At 39.3% G+C, this 20,950-nt stretch overlaps 1 protein-coding gene across 1 annotated transcript in view; it reads left to right on the top strand.

Moving 5' to 3' along the window:
* Slc27a6 (solute carrier family 27 member 6) overlaps positions 1–20,950 on the top strand; it is a 65,276-nt gene that overhangs the window by 34,216 nt on the left and 10,110 nt on the right. The window contains exons 5-6 of the mRNA XM_052155847.1: positions 13,664–13,858; positions 20,181–20,271. Coding sequence (XP_052011807.1) covers positions 13,664–13,858; positions 20,181–20,271 — 286 coding nt within the window. The remainder of the gene's footprint in view (positions 1–13,663; positions 13,859–20,180; positions 20,272–20,950) is intronic.

Here is a 20,950-nt window from a genome sequence, read left to right as displayed (position 1 = left end):
AGCAAAGTCCCTACCATATTCTGCTTATGCTCTTAGATGTCCATTTTGGAATGAAACCCTATTTTCTACAGCAAGCAACTCTGTGTGCTGGGCTATAGGCAACGATCATTTGGGTTTTTTTTCTGTGAGACTTGCTTCTGCCTCTATATTGTAGCAATGAACATTCTCAGTTCCTTAAAACTTAAAGTTATGCAGAATTTTCTGCATTTCAAGAGAAACTTTGAAGTGTCAGTTTCTGTGGGCATCTAAAGAGGATCTTCAGCCCTGTTGTATTAGAGTTTCTGAGTTGGATGGAGTCTGTCTTCTAGAAGAATGAGACTGTTTCTGGGAAGGAATTGCTGATCTGGTAGAAGGTAACTTCCCTTTGGTCCGTGCTGCACCAGATAGTAGCATATCAAAGAGGGTTTTGTTGTTTTTGTTTGGTTTTGTTTTGTTTTTTTAAAAAGGGCAACCAGAGCTTCAACGTTGGTGTGATTCTTTTGTGGTTATGATCACACCAGTCTGTTACTTTGTATTGAAAGTCAAGATGGACATGTCTACCGAGAGCTAAGCCATAGGATATCTGTGATAGAGGTTCTAACAGTATCAGGAAAATATGTCTTGCTGTTAAGAGGGACTTTAAATGGCTGAGGAATAGGTATTTTCTCTGGTTCTTAAATGGTTCTATCTACTCTAGCATCTATATATCTATCTATAAATCATCTATCCATCTATCTATCATCTATCTAATCTGTCTATCATTTATTTACCTATTATCTATGATTCATCTATCTATCATCTATCTATGTATCTATCTATAAATTATCTACCTATCATCTACCTAATCTATCTATATCTATTATCTGTCTACCTATCATCTATCAATCATTCATCTATCTATCTAATCTGTCTACATCTACCACCTATCTACCTATCATCTATCTATCAATCTATCATCTATCTATCTACATCTATCATTTATCTGCCTATCATTTATCGATCTACAGCTATCACCTATGTATGTATCTATCTAATCTATCATCTATCATCTACTACTTATCTATCTGTCATCCATCTTCCTCTCTCATTCTTTCTACATGTGTGTGAGACTATTTAAAGACTTGAGAGTAAAGATGTAAAGGGTTTTTACTGTGTGCTTTTCCAGAAATGTAGGAGAAAAGCTGTCATCAGAGCTCATGTTTGAATGCCACCTTTGAATGAAACCACTGATCTAGTTATAGTAAAATGAAGGTAGACTTTGAGACTTTTACAAGTTTGTCTGCAAACAATTATAAATAAAAGTATGTAAGTGTCAGAGAAAAATTCCATAGAAATGATTATTAAAAGAATTTGAGCCGGGCGGTAGTGGCGCACGCCTGTAATCCCAGCACTCTGGGAGGCAGAGGCAGGCAGATTTCTGAGTTCGAGGCCAGCCTGGTCTACAGAGGGAGCTCCAGGACAGCCACGGCTACACAGAGAAACCCTGTCTCCGAAAAACCAAATCCAAAAAACCAAAAAAAAAAAAAAAAAAGAATTTGAATCCTCGTACAGTGTCATCATTAGCTCCAGTCAGCCTTCCCTAATTCAACAACAGGAGTCAGCTGCTTCTATGCATTGGTTGAGTGCAAATATCTGCACCTGACTTTTTCAGCTTCTTGTAGGAGGACCAGCAGTCTCAATTAATCTGGACCCTCAGGATCTCTCAAACACTGGACCACCAAACAGGCAGCATACACCAGCTGACATGAGGCCCCCACCACATACAGTAGAGGACTGCTGGGTCTGTGTTCATTCAGAGATGATGCACCTAACCCTCAAGAGACTGGAGGCCCCAGGGAGTTTAGAGGTCAAGTGGGGTGGGGGGTAGGGACATCCACATGGTGACAGGAGTGGGGAAAAGGTATGGAATGTAGAACAGTTGGAAGGGTGGACAGGGGTTGGTGGGATGGGGAATAAAATATGGAGTATCTAAAAATAATTAGTAAAAACGGGGAGGCGGGGTGAATTCATATCACTTTTCTAGATGCACACTCCATATTGAGAATCTTGTCCCCACCTACTATGTAGAATGGACACCGGTGGCCTTTGGGGAGGCCCATGCAGATTGACTGGAATGTTTATGGGAACATTTCCTGAAGAAATATGGTTTTCTTTTCTTACCTTTGGATACTGGAGGACATTTGTTATAATCACAGCATGCATTCTGGGTGTACAGTCCACATCCCTTCCTCTGGATTCTGGGGAACGCTTGTTCTCACAACTTCTTTCAAATAAACCCCTTCAAGTGACTGGCCTGACTCTCCTTCACAAAGTGGCCTGGGACAAGAGAGTGTTCTACCCAGTGCTCAAACTCTCAGGTTTCCCATCTCAATTCCAGAGTGACAATGAACTTAGTAAAGGTCTCTTTGAAAACTGTGCCACTTAACTAGATAATACTATTTGTGTTAAAATAAAGATTTTGTATTTTGAACTTTACTTCTAATGTAGGGAAAAAGACATCAATCTTGTTCTATAAAAATGCATAATAATAAATATTTTTATCTTCATGGATCCCAGGGCCTGTCTAACAATTACATGACTCTGCCTATGCATCTCAAAAATGCCACAGGTGATCTCCAAATAATGACTGTCCTTTATCAAAACATTTGAAACAAACACGTTGGCCAGTTGTGTTCTTTGAAGACTATAGCTTGCCAAAACTTGATTTAGACTTCATAATAATATTAGACACCTGTATAAAGCAAAATTTCCATTCATGTGCAAATAGAATTTTTAAAGCTTTCATTTTTTTCCTTTCCTTCCTTTTATATATGTACATATGTGTGAGAGTGATTAAGTGCAGAAGTGTATACTTCAATAGGATTCACTTTCAGGCCTGCTATATGGATTTGTGATGTTACATTTTCATTATTGTAAGTAATCATTTTCATTTATACACACACATTTCTATGCCAGCAGTTTGAATCATGGAAACAACATTGTGAATAATGATTGTGTTAACTTTCAATAATTAACTCAATGATCTGTGGAATAATAACTTTATGTCACTTAGGAACATAATTTTGCTATGTTTTACATCCAGAAATATGCTTGGATTTTCAAGTATTTGCTGAGAATAATTTAAAGGAGTTTTGGATATCTGTCTAGCAAGTCAGCTGAAAGACCGCTGAGCTGGAGAATGTCTGCATGCCAGACTTTCAAGTGCAGAATATAGATTTAAGAGTAGACTAATAGAATATAAAACTGACCATACATGATGTGACTCAGTCCATGGAATAAAAGAAGCCGCACCTTTGTTATACAGTTAACACCAAATGGATGTAATAGTTAAATGTGAAGAGGCAAAGAAAATGTTCTAGTCATTATTATTATTATTGCTACTGATATGATAGGAGTATGCTAATATTAAATGAAGGGGTATTAACAAGAGCAGAAAAGATGATTTTTAAATACAAAATGATTGATTATAATATTAAAAAGAAAGTAATGCTGAGAAGAGTTTTCATAGCTATTAAAATAGTGTACCTGTTCAGTATGTCATTAAGCAGAAAGAATTCAATGTGCTTAAACACAAACTCAACTAAGCCTGCAAAATACTATGTCTTCTTATGGAATGATGTTTTAAGTGAAAATCTTTAGCTTTGATTTGTTAAAGTGGTAATCATCTCACTTTCCATGGCAGACAGTAATTTAAGTAATTGCATCAAAGTCTTAGCAACTCACCTGTCTCAGGTCTAGCCTCTATGAAGTATTCATTCCTGGGATGGCAGGCATGAAGACAAGTTTAGTAGTATTAATAATGGTGAAGATTTGAAAATAATGTGCTAATCAGAAAATAAATGATAAGGAAATAAATCATGGAATAATTATCCAGTGATTGTATAATCATGGGAAAATGTGTACTTGAAGGATAACAGCTGTCATAGCCAGGGTTAATAGGCAACATGATAACATCTGGAATCACCTTAGACAGTCCTACCTGTGGGGGATAGTCAGAATACGGTCCAGGAGTGGAGTCATGAGAGGAGAATTCTGAGTACTTATAAGAAAATTCCAAGACAAGAGTCTTGTGACCTCAGTTTCTTCAAAAATAATGAATTGTTCTTGGGTTGGGTTTTCATCATCCTTTGAGGCATAGGAGGTAGGAGTGAGTTTACTTCAGGTTATTCATTACAACTAGCTATTGTTATTTGTTTATATGCCTTCCATGGAAAAACATGTCCTTGCCCCATGTGGCTGTCCTTGTGATTATATTCTTCTGAATTCATGAGAACTTACTCAGGTGACCTTTCTGAATCCTCAGAGTATAATTTCCTGAGGCTCTGAATAGAGCTGCCTATTGCATTAGAGTTTAGTCTGCCTTGTTTCTAGAGGCCACTTTCCCAGGTCCAGCTGTCAATTGGAACCGTAAACAGGGGATTATTTAGCATCTGGACATTCATTAGGCTAACCAATGTGGGAAGACCCATCTAACTATGGGCAGGACCTGGGTGGAGGTCCAGAAGCACATAAGATGGACTGAGCTAAGCATTGATGCACAGTTCCTGAACTTTCTGATTGGAGGTGCTGTGTGGCCAGCTAACAGTTTAGAACAATATTCAGAACACAGCCACAAAGGAGAATATATAACTACATCACAATGTGATTTTAACAGTGCATGTATATGAATCTGTAAAATAATATTATATAGCATGATTTTAGGTTTTATTTCCTTTTTTCTTTAGTATACACATTTTCTGTAGCATCTGTAATTTTATCTTTTTCTGCAACATTACATATCAGGTCCATTGATCTTTCTTTCTTCCTTCCTTTTTTTTTCCTTTGGTTTTTTGGATTTGGTTTTTTTGAGAGAGGGTTTCTCTGTATAGCCCTAGCTGTCCTAGAACTCACTCTGTAGACCAGGCTGGCCTCGAACTCAGAAATCTGCCTGCCTCTGCCTCCTAGAGTGTTGGGATTACAGGGTGCACCACCACCGCTCAGCTCCATTGATCTTTCTTTATACTCTCTAAGGACAATCATCTGTTTTCTCTTTGCCTGCTTTCTTTTTTTATTTGTTTTAACGGGTACAGATAGCTTGCTTGCTTGCATGTATAACTAGTTCATGCCCATGGAGACTAGAAAAGGGTGTCAGGTCTCCCAAAGCTGGGTCACAGACAGCTAGCTATCAGATATCACTGGGTGCTGGGTATCAAATCTGGGTACTCTGCGAGAATAACTAATAATGCTCTTAATTACTGAACCATCTCTCCAGACCCTGATTTTGTTCTTTTAAAGAAGATACAAGTAGAATAAAGAAGGCTTGAGCATCAGAGGAACAAAATTGATATTTTGGACCAAGAGGTTCTGGTGATCCTTTTGTTTCATTTGGCTTTCTATATGAGCTGGAACATTGGGATGATCTTCTCTCATTTAAAGATATATATAACCACAGCCCATAAAAGTTCAAGTCTGTGGACTCTGATTTACAGACTCCTTTTTGTTTTGGCTTTAGTACCGTGCCAATATATTTCACAATGAGTCTTGATGAAACCCATCTCGAACTTGAAAAGCATCCAAGAATTATGCCTTAGAAAAGATTGCTGTCTGCTCAGGCAAAACAAATCATAAGGCTTGCAATGTAACCGTCCTATTCAGAAAAGTGCAAAGTCTGAGAATTAGTTCCATTCCAGATAAGCAGTACCTCCAGGCTCCCAAGAGGCAGGACCAGCATCGCTGCTCTGGGCTGTGTGAGAAGGAGCTGCTCTCACTGAGTAAGCTTCTTTCCCCATCTGCAGAAGTCACCTGAAACTCCTTTGATCAACGAATCAACTACCCAGTGAGCATATTTCAAAGGATTATATGGTCTTTGTTCTTTTTATACTTATTCCTATTGTTTTTAAAATCAAAGCTATCTTTTTTAATTCAAAGATCGAAAGAGGAGCTGGAGAAATGGCTCAATCCGCTAAGAGTGGTGCACAAGACCAGAGTTCATTTCCCAGCAAATAGGTCAGGAGGCTCAAACCACTATTACCCCAGCTCTATGGCTTATACCCACATGCAAACAACTAATTCATTTTTAAAAAGTTAAAAGATGTTTAAAGAGGCGGTTCTGTGGGTAATATTGGTAGCAGCGGAAATAACAGGGCCTGAGATCAAATTCCTAACACTCTCCTACAAAGTCCTGTAGGGCCTCACCTGCCAATAACCACAGCATTTGGGACAAAGACACACAGACGCTGGGTCTTCACTTGTCAGCCAGCCTAGCCACATGTGGAGCTTCAGGTTCAGGGAGAAACCCTGTGTCAAAAAGATGAAGTGGAAAGTGATAAAGAAAGATGCTCAGCTGGACTGGGGAGATGGCTCAGAGGGTAAGAGCACTGAGTGCTCTCCAGAAGGTCCTGAGTTCAAATCCGAGCAACCACATGGTGGCTCACGACTTTCAGTAATGAGATCTGACAATAATAATAAATAAATCTTTGGACTTGAGTGAACAGGGCTGGCCAGATACAATTCCCAGCAACCACAGGAAGGCTCACAACCATCTGTACAGCTATAGTATACTAGTATATATAAAATAAACAAATCTTAATAAAAAGATAATTTTTTTAAAAAAGAAAGATGCTGTGCATCCTTTTCTGGTCTCCACATTACATGGTGCTCACCCACCCAGAAGTATGTGCATACACCATACACACATACATCCTACACTCAGTTGAAAGAATACAAGTAATTTTTAAATGAAGGCATACTCTGAAGATAAGAACCATTTCATCTTTTAACCTTTGATCTATAAGTGATTTTAATGTATTTAAGAAAGGTTTCATTCTTTGTTTTATTCATGTGTCTAAATAAAATATGCATTTTATTTTGTGATTTTGTTTCGGTTTTAACTGTCATCTACTTGGTTTTCTGTTCACGTATCCATGTGCATTCATTTGCTGTGACTACAAAAAAAGAAAGTAAGAAAAGCAATTTGAGGAGGAAAGGATTGGTTTCAGCTTACAGTTGTCTGCCTATCGTGAAGGGAAGTCGAGGCAGCGACTCAAGGCAGGAACCGAAGCAGAGACCACGGAGCATGGACCAATACTGCTCTCTGGCTTGCTCTCCATGCCTCAGTTTGCTTTCTTAGATGACTGGGGACCATCTTCCCTGGAGTGGCACCATCCATGGTGGGCTGGGTCGTCTGCATCAGTCATCAATCAAGAAAAGGAGCCACAAACTTGTCTATAGGCCAGTTTTGTGGGATATTTTCTCAGTTGAAGTCATCCACAGATAACTCATTTGTGTCAAATTGACAGAAAAGTAACAATCTTAGTATAACACCAGTACACTTAGAGTAGTCTTAAAATATTATCATTTAAAATTATTTAAAGGCCTGGAGAGATGCTTCAGTGGTTAAGAGCACCTCCTGCTCTTCCAGAGGTCCTGAGTTCAATTCCCAGCAACCACATAGTAGCTCACAGCCATTTGCAATGTTATTTTGTGCCCTCTTCTGGTGTATCTGAAGACAGCTACAGTGCACACGTAAACACAATAAAATTATTTAAAATATACGAATTTTTATAGCTGAGACACATACAATTTAAACTTGGCTCAATGACTTGTTCCTCTTATAATAACTATAATTTCATTTTAAACAGCATTATTAAGACGGCCACCAATTCTTCTATGCACTGTAGTTGAAATGTCTCAATAGGATGTCTTAACCCTTTAACTATCCTGATGAAATTTACTTACTTATTTATTTAAGACATTCCCCTGGAGATATTTTTAGGTATTGTCTTCACAAGCATGAATATCATTCTGATTTCTGGCAGCAAAAACTAGTTTGTGCTGTTCTTAAAAGCTGAAGGTGAACCAAGGCCCACACTGCTTCTGTGCCTGTCTTAGCACTGTCATGATATGCAGTTTTGGTTTCATTCATAGCCATAGTTCATTTTGTCTCGTGGCTTTGGAGTTGTAGGATACAGAAATAAAGCACTTCAGATGCTCTTGTCCTAGTTCTGCAACTTGTAAATATGTGCTCAGTAGGAACATTGGCAAAGGAGACCTTACAGAAATTACAGTTATGATTGCAAAATCGGAAGATTACCCTATAGATGCAACTCAGTGCCAAAGCTTTGAAAGGCTGCAAGCAAGAAAGTTTTAGCATAGCAACGTTAGATATTTTGCAAGTAGGATTTGGGGAGCAATGAGTAATTTCTGGACCCTATATGTAGAGGCCTATGTTACAAGACTAAAGAGAGGCACCTGTGACCTAAGACACACCACCTCCGAGTCCACAGAACAGAAAAGAGACCCACAGTACTACAACCTCAAGGAACTAGATTGCTGGGAACCTGAAGAGACTTGAGAGTGAATTCCCCCAACACCTCCAGATAAGGTCCAGCTGTCAACACCTTCATTTCAGCCAATGTCAGCTTATGGCCTCCATCAATTAAGAGCTAATACATTTGGAAGGGCTTAATTGGCCGCATCTGAGACATGTTAGGCAGTGATAGAAAGCTAATGAGAGCTAATGAGAGGTTATTATGCTAGTATAGGAGAATACCATAAAGAAATATGATTTAGTGTTGTTGGGTTTGGATTACTTACAAGACTTGATCTGATTCATGGTACTCTGAGTATTGGCATATTTATGCCAGTCTTTTAGTAAATTATGTACATATTTCTGATTCTGTATAATAAGGAATGGAGTTGATAGGCTGATTGCATACATGTGTCCAATATTAACACCTGTCACAAAATGCTTAAGCACAGTTGTGGTACTAATAATCTATGACCTTCTATGCAATCTGTGGAGATTCCCACTTGACCTGAATTCCTGCCAATGTTAAGTGGAAATTTTGTAGTGCTAAAAAATAGGTTGACATTTTTTTGATATTTATTATCAACAATGTCATTTTGATTTTTGTGTCTCTGGTGGCTAAGGATGTTCTCTCACACTCATTAGGTGCTTGGTTGGAAGTATGGTTCCCATTTAACTTTTTGACAAACACCTAAGCAAAAGCAAGCATGTGGAAATTTCATAAAACTGCAAAAGGAGCACTGAGACCAAATCAATTTACACAGGTTATATACCTCAGGACAGAGCAGGTCATGAACTTCAATTCATATCAACAAATATATGTCATCTTCTATGTAATGTCCTTGAATGAACAATTAAATAGATAGATACATAAACATATACACACATCTTTCTGTGCATGAATATATTTATTGATATGAGAAAGAGAGCTTTTAAAATATTTTTCTGTATTTCTTAGTTAAAAATGCTTCTCATTTCCATGGTAATTTTTCTTCTCCTCCTCAGTGGGTGTTTAAAATTGTGTTATTATTTGTAAATTTCCTAGATTTGTAATAATTGATGTCAGACAGTGCTTTGGATCAGTTTAGGACTTGCTCCAGGCTAGATATGATTGGTGCATTTTGCTACATGTTTTATGGGCACCAGAAGAGAGTATTATTGTTCAGTAATATCTCCTAATATTGTGTGCACATAAATCCGATCAAGCTGACTCATTTTCTCCCTGCTTCTTTGTTCCGGTGATTCTTTTCTCAGCTATCCCACCAGCACCAGAGAGAGGCCAGCAATGGAGACTACCCATTGCCTCTCTGTATCTGCAAATATATAACTTTATATATTCTGACTATGTTCCTTTGTGAGAAGGAATTTAATGTTGTTATCCTTCCGATGGCTTACTAAATGCTCCTCTCCATTTGCCAAAGTATTTGTGTCGTTACAGCCAACCCCACGGGACATTCTCTGCTCCTGCCAGCTTCTTTTTCCGTGAGAGCTGCAGGGTCCTCTTTGCCAGCCTGACTACTCTCGAGTTTTGTAACTGCTGAGATTGCAGCTTGTTACCCGCTGGTTGGGATAAAATACTCTTGAGGAAAGCAGCTTAAAGGAGAAGGCTTTGTTTTAGCTCACTCCAAGGTCAGCCTATCACAGCAGAGGAATCAGGCAGCAGGAGCAGCTGCTCACACTCTGCCCATCCTCAAAGAAGAGGTCAAAGCACGTCTTGTCTTTGCCTCCGAGCAAATGGCTCACTGATTCTCAGCATGTTCCACTCACAGTCCAGGATCCCTTGCCCCACAAATGTCCCTGCCCATTGTTAATATGGGTCTCCTGCATCAATTAGTGAATTAATACATCTGCTCACAGGCAGGCTAAGAGGCCTGTGTCACAGGCGAGTGTAGATTCTATCAAGCTGACAGCACTAAGAATGTTTCTGAGGCTTAAGACCTGTTTCTTATACATAATATGAAGTTTGTTTGATATATTTATGCAGTGAGAAACTGTTTCCAAAAAATTATATTTTTACTTAATATCTTTTCTGACATATTTAAGTCTTCTATGATGCTATAGGGTTTTTGTTGTTGTTGTTGTTGTTGTTGTTCATTTCATCTGTGATTGGCCCCAGTCCTCACTTTTCTTTACATGAAATTTTACTTTTAATTATACGTTCATTGATTGTCTCTTCAGATATATAGTCTTTCTTTATGTTGTCTTTAAATGTTTTCCTCTGGGCTACTGAAGTTGGCTTAGTTGGTAAAGGCGCCGTCTGCCAAGGCTGAGGACCTGAGTTTAATACCTGAGAGAGCTGATGTCTGTGAGTTGTCCTCTGACAGACACATGCCGGCTGTGGCATGCACGTTCACGCACACATACCACACACACTCACACACTCACTTTAGAAACTTAAAGGCTTTCCCTTGAGTCCCTTGAGCACTCTAATTACTTTAAATAGTACAACATCAATCTTTAATTTGTCACATGCTATCATAAGATAGTATTTTCCCACTTTACAGAAAATGCATTGATTTTTATGAAACTTTAATTCAGTCGTAGACCTTGAATACCAAGACCCTAGGTATTGTTTCTAACTGTGCACATTAAGGATTCTGTAAGCATTATCAACACTGAAGAGCATATGTTTATTCACACATACATGTGCATAATCCACTTCCTAGACCTGTTCTTTCCTTTTGGCTATTTGCTGGCTTGTTGTTCTACCCATAAAACTGATATTTTTTATGTTGAGGGCATCCTTTGTGTTCTGTCTAGTACCACAGTATTAAATATACATGCTTAGTTTTAAAAATCTTTGTAAACACTTTTGAAAATGTATGTGAATGTGTGTGTTTCTGTGTGAGTATTCTAGGTGTGTGTAGAGTCCTCAGAACCTCTGGCACTGACATTACTTAGGTTGTGAGTTGGCCTAGGTGCTGGGAACTGAACTCAGTTCCTCTGCAAATGATCTCGGGGCCTCTGGAAGAGCAGTAACTGAGCCATCTCTCTGACTCATGTTTAGTTTTTAGTTTTATGAAGGTATGAATTGTTTTTTACAGTTTTCAACAATGCTTTCATAGGATATAAAATGGCCAGCCATAGCCTCTTTGAGAATAATCTTCCTCCCTCTCTCTTTCTCTAGTTTTCCACGTCTCCCTTTCTCTCTTTTTCCTTACCAGAAAATGCTCAAGCACCACACTAATATTTATTATTTTTGATATTTCCAATCTTAAGTGCATAGCCTGATAGTCTCTCAAACCCTTTAGAAATTGTTCAGGTAAGTTTATTCTTTTTACTCTTTCTTATTGCTCTGCAAGAACATATATTTTTCTCTGGGACAGTTTTCACATGATCCACACATGTTAGACTTCCTTTCACACATTCCAACCTTTAAAACCCTATGCTTTTTTTTATTCGATATGATTTATTTACATTTCAAATGATTTCCCCTTTTCTAGCCCCCCACTCCCCGAAAGTCCCTTAAGCCCCCTTCTCTTCCCCTGTCCTCCCACCCACCCCTTCCCACTTCCCCATTATACTGTTTCACTGAGTCTTTCCAGAACCAGGGGCCACTCCTCCTTTCTTCTTGTACCTCATTTGATGTGTGCATTATGTTTTGGGTATTTCAGTTTTCTAGGTTAATATCCACTTATTAGTGAGTGCATACCATGATTCACCTTTTGAGTCTGGGTTACCTCACTTAGTATGATGTTCTCTAGCTCCATCCATTTGCCTAAGAATTTCATGAATTCATTGTTTCTAATGGCTGAATAGTACTCCATTATGTAGATATACCACATTTTTTGCATCCACTCTTCTGTTGAGGGATACCTGGGTTCTTTCCAGCATCTGGCAATTATAAATAGGGCTGCTATGAACATAGTAGAGCATGTATCCTTATTACATGGTGGGGAGTCTTCTGGGTATATGCCCAGGAGTGGTATAGCAGGATCTTCTGGAAGTGAGGTGCCCAGTTTTCGGAGGAACCGCCAGACTGATTTCCAGAGTGGTTGTACCAATTTGCAACCCCACCAGCAGTGGAGGAGTGTTCCTCTTTCTCCACACCCTCTCCAACACTTGCTGTCTCCTGAATTTTTAATCTTACCCATTCTGACTGGTGTAAGATGAAATCTTAGGGTTGTAAAACCCTATGCTTTAATAGGAGTGCAGAATGGTATTAAAATCTAATTACAGATGCCTGGCATTTGGCGTGTAAGTGTTCTGGAGAGGGTTTTGCATAGCCGAGGTGAAATCATTTCATGGAGTCACTTCCAAAGTCGATATCTTTTCTCTCAACTAATTTTTTGATCACTTCCTGCTCTTGTTCAAAATTGCGGATCATTATTGTGATCAGGGCAAGGGTATTTCTCATCTGAAATGCGTTTTCATTATGTTTCATAGCTTCTCAACCCACACTGGTTTCCTTACATCTGGAATTCAGAGTAACTTTCCTAGCATTTAGGCAATGGGAAGCAAGTAACAGAAGACTCCCCGACAAGCTTCAGAGTGCCCACATTCTTTCTCGTGATTTCTTCATATTGAGCAGCATTTCTTGGGCCCCCTCTTACAGGCTTAACTACCTACTTCCTTCTTCCATTCCTAGTCACATCTTTGATGTATTCACGTTTTAGCTTCCGAAACAGCTTCACCTTCATTTCTGGTTATCCTTGAGCATTTAAAGACTAAGCTGTTTCATTTTAAACCATATCGGTGGTGCTTATTTAATATTGCTTTTATGTATTACCCACAAGCGGTTCTGAGCAAATTATCAATTTACCGTGGTTATAATGGTAATGCAGTCTTAGTTGAACTGAAGGGTGCATTATTCACATTAATTGATGTTATGCTTATTGAAAATAGAATAAAATCCATTTCTGCTTTAATTCAAAATACAAATAAAAGTTGAGAAGATCGTGCATTCTCAATATGAATTATGTCGAGTTGTCTTGTTTTCAGTCAAATTGTCTCTAAGGACTTAAGTTTTCATTTTACTTCCCCTTGGAATTGGAGGTTTCTTGTTGGGTGCAAAATTATACAGGTAATAAATGAAAATAAATATTTCATAATCCTTTAAAACAAATCCTAAAATAAATTAATCCTTTAACATAAATCCGAAAATACAATTTCTCCCTTCCTAGGATGTCTATGCTATCAAAGGAGCCTTTGTGACTTGTAATTTGGAAAGAACATTTTCCTCCCAGATACGGAGAAGAACCAGTACCCTCCTACCCAGCCTTGGCTGCTGGACACAGTTCTCCAGCAGAACTCTGTGGTTTCCTTGTGCCTGCCTCTGTCTTCTGCTACTGCACAGGCTCCATTTACTTTCAGGGAAGCTCAGTTGCCAATATAAACGACAGCAAGAAAGAGTGGGGACCTGGAGTGACTTACATGTGACATCCTTTCTCCTAACAGAGAGAAGGGGAAAAGAGCCATCGGGTGCGTTTGGCAGTTGGAAACGGTATGAGCAGTGACGTGTGGAGACAATTTTTAGACAGATTTGGAAATATTAAAATGTGTGAATTTTATGGAGCTACTGAAGGAAACATATGCTTCATGAACCATACCGGAAAGATCGGATCTGTCGGGAGAGCAAACTTCTTCTACAATGTAAGCACATCACTTTCTCTATAGATAGTATGTTGAGGGCCACACTCTTGTCTAGCACTCATATTTCTATATTGTGAAAAGTCGTATTATGCTTTGAAGCTGAGAACATTTGCAAAGGCAGTGGTGGCTGTGGGTGATCTGTGACATGATGCTGTGAATTCTGCAAACCCCAGCCCTCTGCCATGTGCTCCCTCTGTGCCATGGGAATGACTGCAGGGTGTGGATGACTCACTGCTGTGTGGGGATGACTGCAGGATGGGGATGATGACTGCAGCATAGGGATGACTGCAGGGTGGGGATGACTGCAGCCTAGAATTGACTGACTGCTGTGTTGGGATGACTATAGCATAGGGATGACTGTAGTGTAGGGATGACCATAGTGTGGGGATGACCGACTGTAGCATGGAGATGACTGACTGCAGTGTGGGGATGACTGCCTGCAGTGTAAGGATGACTGTAGTGTGGGGATGACTACAGCGTGGAGATGACTACAGTGTGGGGATGACTACAGTGTGGGGATGACTTCAGGGTAGAGATGACTGGCTGAAGCCTGGGGATGACTGAAGCATGGGGATGACTGACTGTAGTGTAGGGGATGAGTGCAGCATGGGGATGAGTGCAGTATAGGGATGACTGACTTCAGTGTGGGGATGACTGCAGCATGGGGATGATTGCTGTATAGGGATGACTGGCTGCAGTATGGGAATGACTGCAGTATACAGATGACTGACTATAGTGTGGGGCTGACTGCAGCATGGGGATGACTTTGTTTTACTTTTGTTCAGTTTTCAAATTTAGTATTTAATAGTAAAGCATAAGTCCTGAATGAGTCTCTCTGTTCCTCTTGAGTATATCTCTTCACTGCTCCTTATCTTTTTGTCATTTATAACACATAAGTTATATTGCTCCTAGTACACAACAGTAATAGTATTTTAAGAGTTAAAGAACCAAAGCAAGGTCTAGAGAGTTGGGTCAATGGGTAGGATGCACTACAGCTCATCCAGAGAACCTTAGCACTACATCCTGCAGTAGCTCAGTTACCTAACTCCAGCTCCATGGGATCTGATGCCCCCTGCTGGCCTCTTAGGTACCTGCACATCCAGGACATTCACTCACATGAATAAAGATAATATACATAAATAAAGATAATTTAAAATTTTTCAGTGATGTTGGATATTTAAGCAATGCAATAAACTGCTTAAACTAAGTGATATATGTGGAACCTATATCTATTAAATGTATAACACCATTCATTTCAAACACTTGGGAAAAATTTATGACACAGCACTTAGGAAATTAAAAACAATTATATTCCTGTGGAGATCCTTTTGTGACTTCAAGTCATTGCAGAGTCTTCCAACAAGAGCGTGCTGAAAAGCCTTGTGTGTACACTGCTAGCCTGTGTTCACTATAGCTTTCTCCTGGAAGACTGCCCTCATGTCAGTAATACACAGTAGCCTCATTGTCTCCATTTGAAAAAAAAATACTGATTTTCAATTCATTTTAGTTAACTTGTTTATACCATGAAAAAATTAAAAATTGAACCTAACACCATATGAATTGTAGTCTCTCTTTTAAAAAAAAATCATTTCAGCTACCTACTGTCTGGTTATAATAATTTTTTCAAAAAAATGCAATAGTCATTCCATAATTAAGCAAAGGGATTTTAAGTATGTTTCTTAAAACTTGAAAACTTACTGCTCAGAAAGGAATCAACTTCCAACTAGAGAGCTAATGCTATGAGTGAAGGAGAAAGCATGTGGTGCTGGCCTCCTGTCACCCTGCATGGTTACAGCTGCAATCTCTGCCCCTTACTGCATGAGGTAAAAAGATGGAATCCCATTAACGTGACTGATGTAACAAAATACAAATCAGGAAACAATATCCAAAGCAAACTCAAATCAAAGTTAGGAGCAGCCATTATCTTTTCTATGGTAATTTCACCTGGGGAAATAATTTAGAAAGGTTAAACATAAAACCCATTGAAGGCAGAAGTCTTGAAACAAAGGAAACTGCAAGTAAATGCAGAAGGCAGATAGTGAGATTGCATAATAATAGTAAGTACTTCAAATCCCAAGACATGCTTTCCATTACATGGAAATAATTTATTTCCATGCGAAAAATATCACAATGGGATGCTCTTTAAAAATAAGAGCTCAAATGAGGGGAGGTTTCAAGAGAGACACAGACCAGCGAAGGGATTAGAAACTAAACATGTTTAACTGAAAGGGGGAAAGGTGAAGAAAAATGAACCTATAATAGAAATGAACAGCTCATGAAAAGTTTTAAAAACAAAGCAGATTGTAAACATCATTAGGGAGAATATGACTAGGATTGAGACGTTGTGCACAGTTCCGGCCTGTGCTCAACTGTTCTCGCAGGAAAGAACTGATCACAGGGAAACATGATTCCTTTAACTATAATAAAATGCTCATAAAGATTTGAGTCTTTAACCAGAGAGCATACTAGGTTCCAGAGGATGAAAGCATGGTGCAGAAGAAGAAACAGGAAAGAATATACAAGAGAAATGAATGAACAGAGTGTAAAGTACTCAGTCATGCTAAGGAGAGACAGACAGACAGACAGACAGACAGAGATGGGTTGTGCAAAACATAGCTTGGTTGATGATGGGGCATGGTGTAGGCATCTCTCAAAGGCAAACAGACTGCCAAAGGCCAGACAAAGGAACAGAAACATGAGCAGGGCGGTGGTGGCGCACGCCTGTAATCCCAGCACTCTGGGAGGCAGAGACAGGTGGATTTCTGAGTTCGAGGCCAGACTGATCTACAGAGTGAGTTCCAGAACAGCCAGGGCTATACAGAGAAACCCTGTCTCGGAAAAAAACAAACAAACAAAAAAACCAGAAACATCTTCATCCTTCATCTGGGGATTTTAATAATGGTTAAATTGCTCTCCCAGTATAGGAACAACAAAGGACTGTTCTAAAAATCTTACAAATAAGCAGAGAATAAGATACATATGTATTGTAAGAATACTGTATTTCTCTGCAAAATACATTGAATGAGCACATCTGCTCAATTTGAAGATTAAATAAAACTTAGAAGTCACCTTCAATTTCAATAGTTAGATGGTCAGTTATTAATCCATTTACATACAGGAAATTAAACAGACCCACTTTATGCCTCTAAGTGTAGTGGAAAGAAAATTTGAAAATACAAAATATGTGTATTACTAACATAAATAGGAGACAGCGGAGAGGAGGTCTTTCTTCCATAGTGGTAAATCCAAGGATATAATATTAAGATAAAATATGGGGTTGTCAAAAAAAACTATTTCCTAATACTTTCACAAGTTGCTTAATCATCTGAAGTGTAAGCATCTCCTTGCCAAGAGCAAAGTCGGAGCACATTCAACATAAGACCACCTACAGTTCTGACATCACGTGCAGGTCAGGAACCTCCAAGACCACCCTAAGGGTTGACACTTGACAAGGACTCAGCTCACTGGAGGCTGTCACACTCAAGGTTACAGCTAAAGGAAAGGCTAAATGCAGCCACAGGAACAGCGCCCAGGCAGAATCCTGCAGAGTATCAAGGGCAAGACCATGGGTCTTCTACTCAGCTGCCCACGAGACCTGCATTCCTTCCCGTGCGGAATGAAGATGGCACAGCTCAGCTACACCACTCTTGGTGTGGCTTAGAGATGCCATTTTAAAATCTCGCTGTTGTTATGTAGTTGGCCTAAGCATCTCAGGCAAATGAGTGCATTCCTAAACAGAATAGCATAGCGAGGTCTTCCAGACAGCCATAAGGCATTGAGGGGGAAGACCAGACATCATTCTCAAGGCAGAATTCTCAGACACAGACACAGACAGCTCAGCTCCAGCGTCAGCTCTGCTGCTATTGGACTCCACTACCTGAGCTAGTTGCTTTTCTTTGGGCTAAATTTTCCTCATGTATTAATCAAGAAAAGACTTTTAGGTTCCTTAGCAATATAGATATTTATGTATCTGAATATAGAAAGGCGTGTAGGTGGAGCTGGAGAGATAGCTCAGTGGTTAAGGGCACTGGTTTCTTTTCCAGAGGACCTGGGTTCAATACCCAGCATCCTCAGAGTGAGTCACGTGTATCTTTAGGTCAGCTTCCAGGAGCTGATGCCACTTCGGGCCTTTGTGAACACTACGTGCACATGGCGCACAGACACATATGCCGGTGAAATACCCAAACAAACAAACAAAAAAGGAATGGTATGTAAGTAGAGAGGGGACTCCTGGAGCCATTATCGAACCATGTAATTATGGATAGAACAGTTCAGAGGAAACCACTTACCAAATTTACAAGACTTTATATAGCTGTGCTCTGGATATGTGCGCCAAGATACATGCATGATTTAATCTGAATTTAAAGTGTGGTAACTTTTTATTTGTAACACTATAGCATAGCCATATGGTAACCTCTTAAAGATAGAAAGGAGGAGATGCTTCTAGTAACACATTTATGCTTTAATCCAGACTACTTTTCAGAGATATTATAATGTATCTAACTTCACATGGAGTTAAAATTACCTCTGCTGTCAAGTGCTATTTGCCTAACGATAGACTCGCTGACAATAATTCATTATGAAACGGCTCTCACTGGTGTACACTGTTGCCAAATTAACTGAAAATAAATATCAGCAAAACAGATATCCGAAGTTGCTGGGAAAGTGTTTCAAAATATAAAACAAGAGAAAAAAAAAGTTTTGAGAAAAGGTTCTCTTTCTTCCCTATTGGAACAAGATGATAAAGGCTGAACTGAATGTCTGGAATCTCTCCACTGGCCATTAGGCAAGTACAGCAATATTGTGTTATCAAAGCAGCAAATACCAGCACAAAACGAACATGAATTTTAATAAAGAGCCTTTATGTAATGAGGAATAGTATGTTCTTTGCAGCCGCTTTGATGGGTCCTTGTCTTCAAATGGGACGGCTTTAGTCACTCCCTCCTAAAGCAGTCCAGTGTTTAAAGAGAACTCTTAAGATCTTAGCACTTTGGCTTAGACTAAGTGCTCAGTTGACATTAGATGCTGTCGTTTAAACTGAATTAAAATGATGAATTGTGGAAGGGTGAGAGAGCTCATTGGGTAAAAGTGTCCATCCCGGCACCACATGGCCGAGGGAGAGAATCAACTCCCACGCACACGTGCATGCACACGCACACACACACAGCCACATGTACATGCTCACATGCACGTACACATGATACCATGTGTGTGCCCATACACATACACAAAAACACACTCAGTGTAAATTACTATATATAATTAAAAATAAAAAACCTTTAGATGTTGAATTGTGGTTCTGAGTACATGCTGTTTTTATTAAGACTAAAACATCAGATCTGGTTCTACCTATACCTTGATATTAACATATTTATCTTAGTGATTCTATTCTCATTAATTTACTTGTTCTCCTTTTGTACTTTTTAATTCTTGTTTGCATACTTTTTTTTTTCTCTTCAGCCCTTCTTCTCTTTCCTCACTTACCATCCCATGTTATTTTATTTCACTCCATTTCATCCCTTCAATATTAAATCTCTTTTCCAATTCCATTTAATAAGGCCACAGGTTTAAATGCCCCCCCCAAAACCTCACTTTTCTTATAGATGAAATAAGGGGGTTGGATTGAATTTTTAGTTCATGTTCAGGTCAGATGGAATGAATGCACCAGCATGATACTGTGATGTGGCCACCAGGATGAGGCAGCCAGGACACGGGGATGGACATCTAGTTGGGACCCTCTGAAGATGAGCAGATGGACATCCAGTTATCCTGGCTTCTGTCCAAGAAGGAGATTCTGTCTGAATCATCTTCTCATGCCGTAGTGATAGACAGACTACCATGCTAGTTTGAAGGAGTTAACCTGACAGGCCTAGAGTAAAGCCAAACTATTGACAAGTTTCTCTAGTTTCTAGGCAGTGGGTCATGTTTCTGGAGGCCTAGAGGAAAAGGACACTAACAAAAATCCTGATGTTCTGTTTAAAACTTGCCTTTAGAGAAGATGTTTTCAGAGACTATGAAATGGGTTGTCCAGCCCATGGTTAGAATAATGAATAAATCAGAGGTGCCTTCTGTAACTCGCTCTCACTCTTCCGAGGGTAAAGTCTAGCAGTGTTCAGGTGAAGTAAAGCTAAAGGAAATGAAAATGAATGCCACTTAAAGAGGCCTGCTTACCAGTGCCTCCCACTTCAATTCCAAGTCTTTCTTTAATTATTTTGTCAGTCAAAAGATTCCTTGTTTAAATTGAACATAGATTCCATTAACAGACCGTGTTCTTGCACAAACAGCCAAACGCTCAATTTTATTCTTCACTTTGGGTTTGCAGCTTTTTTTCTCCTTTGAGTTGATAAAGTATGACTTCCAGAAAGATGAACCACTGAGGAACGGACAAGGCTGGTGCTACCGCGTGAGAAAAGGTAAGATGGGTTACGAAGTTGCTGTCTTAGACAAATCATCTGAATCCACACATGCTGAGTTCAGGAAGGAAAGACTGTTGAATGTGGTTGACTTTGAAGTGTAATGCAGGTGCACTGGCTTAACTGTTGGACATTGATCCCTAGTTAGGTCGTAAAATAGTTTAGCGGTGTGTCTTTGACTTTTATTTCTCCTTATCTACATCACATATCACCAATAATACTAAATTAATATTACACCCTAGGTACAATGGTCAGACCACCTTTGCTTTACACTTTGGTTTTGAGACTTAGAAACCAGGCAGCAGTGGACAGACTGATTGATCCAAGACTCGTTTCCTTCCTATGTAAATAGGAAGGTGACATTACTTATTTAATGGGGCTCATGTTGACAATTAAGAGATGTGTACAAATCTTTGTGGCTTCCCCTTTCCTCTCTGCTCCCTTCTATTTCTCTCAAGGTAGACTGTCTAAAATTTTAGTTTAGAAATTTTAATAAAAACAAAGGCCTCAGTCACCAGCAGATCATCATTGAAAATAGAATGTATAGAGATATGCACTTAGGAATGAGTAGCTACTGTCTATGTAAATGTATCCCAAGTTACAGAATGAGGCAATACCTCATACTGGCTCACGCTACACCAGACATGGCTCCTAGATCTTTGCTTCAACATGTTAATGC

Source organism: Apodemus sylvaticus, chromosome 13 (genome assembly GCF_947179515.1).
Source record: "Apodemus sylvaticus chromosome 13, mApoSyl1.1, whole genome shotgun sequence".
Lineage (NCBI taxonomy): Eukaryota > Metazoa > Chordata > Mammalia > Rodentia > Muridae > Apodemus > Apodemus sylvaticus.
The sequence above is the reverse complement of the archived record's forward strand: the minus strand, read 5'-3'. Positions and strand labels throughout refer to the sequence as shown.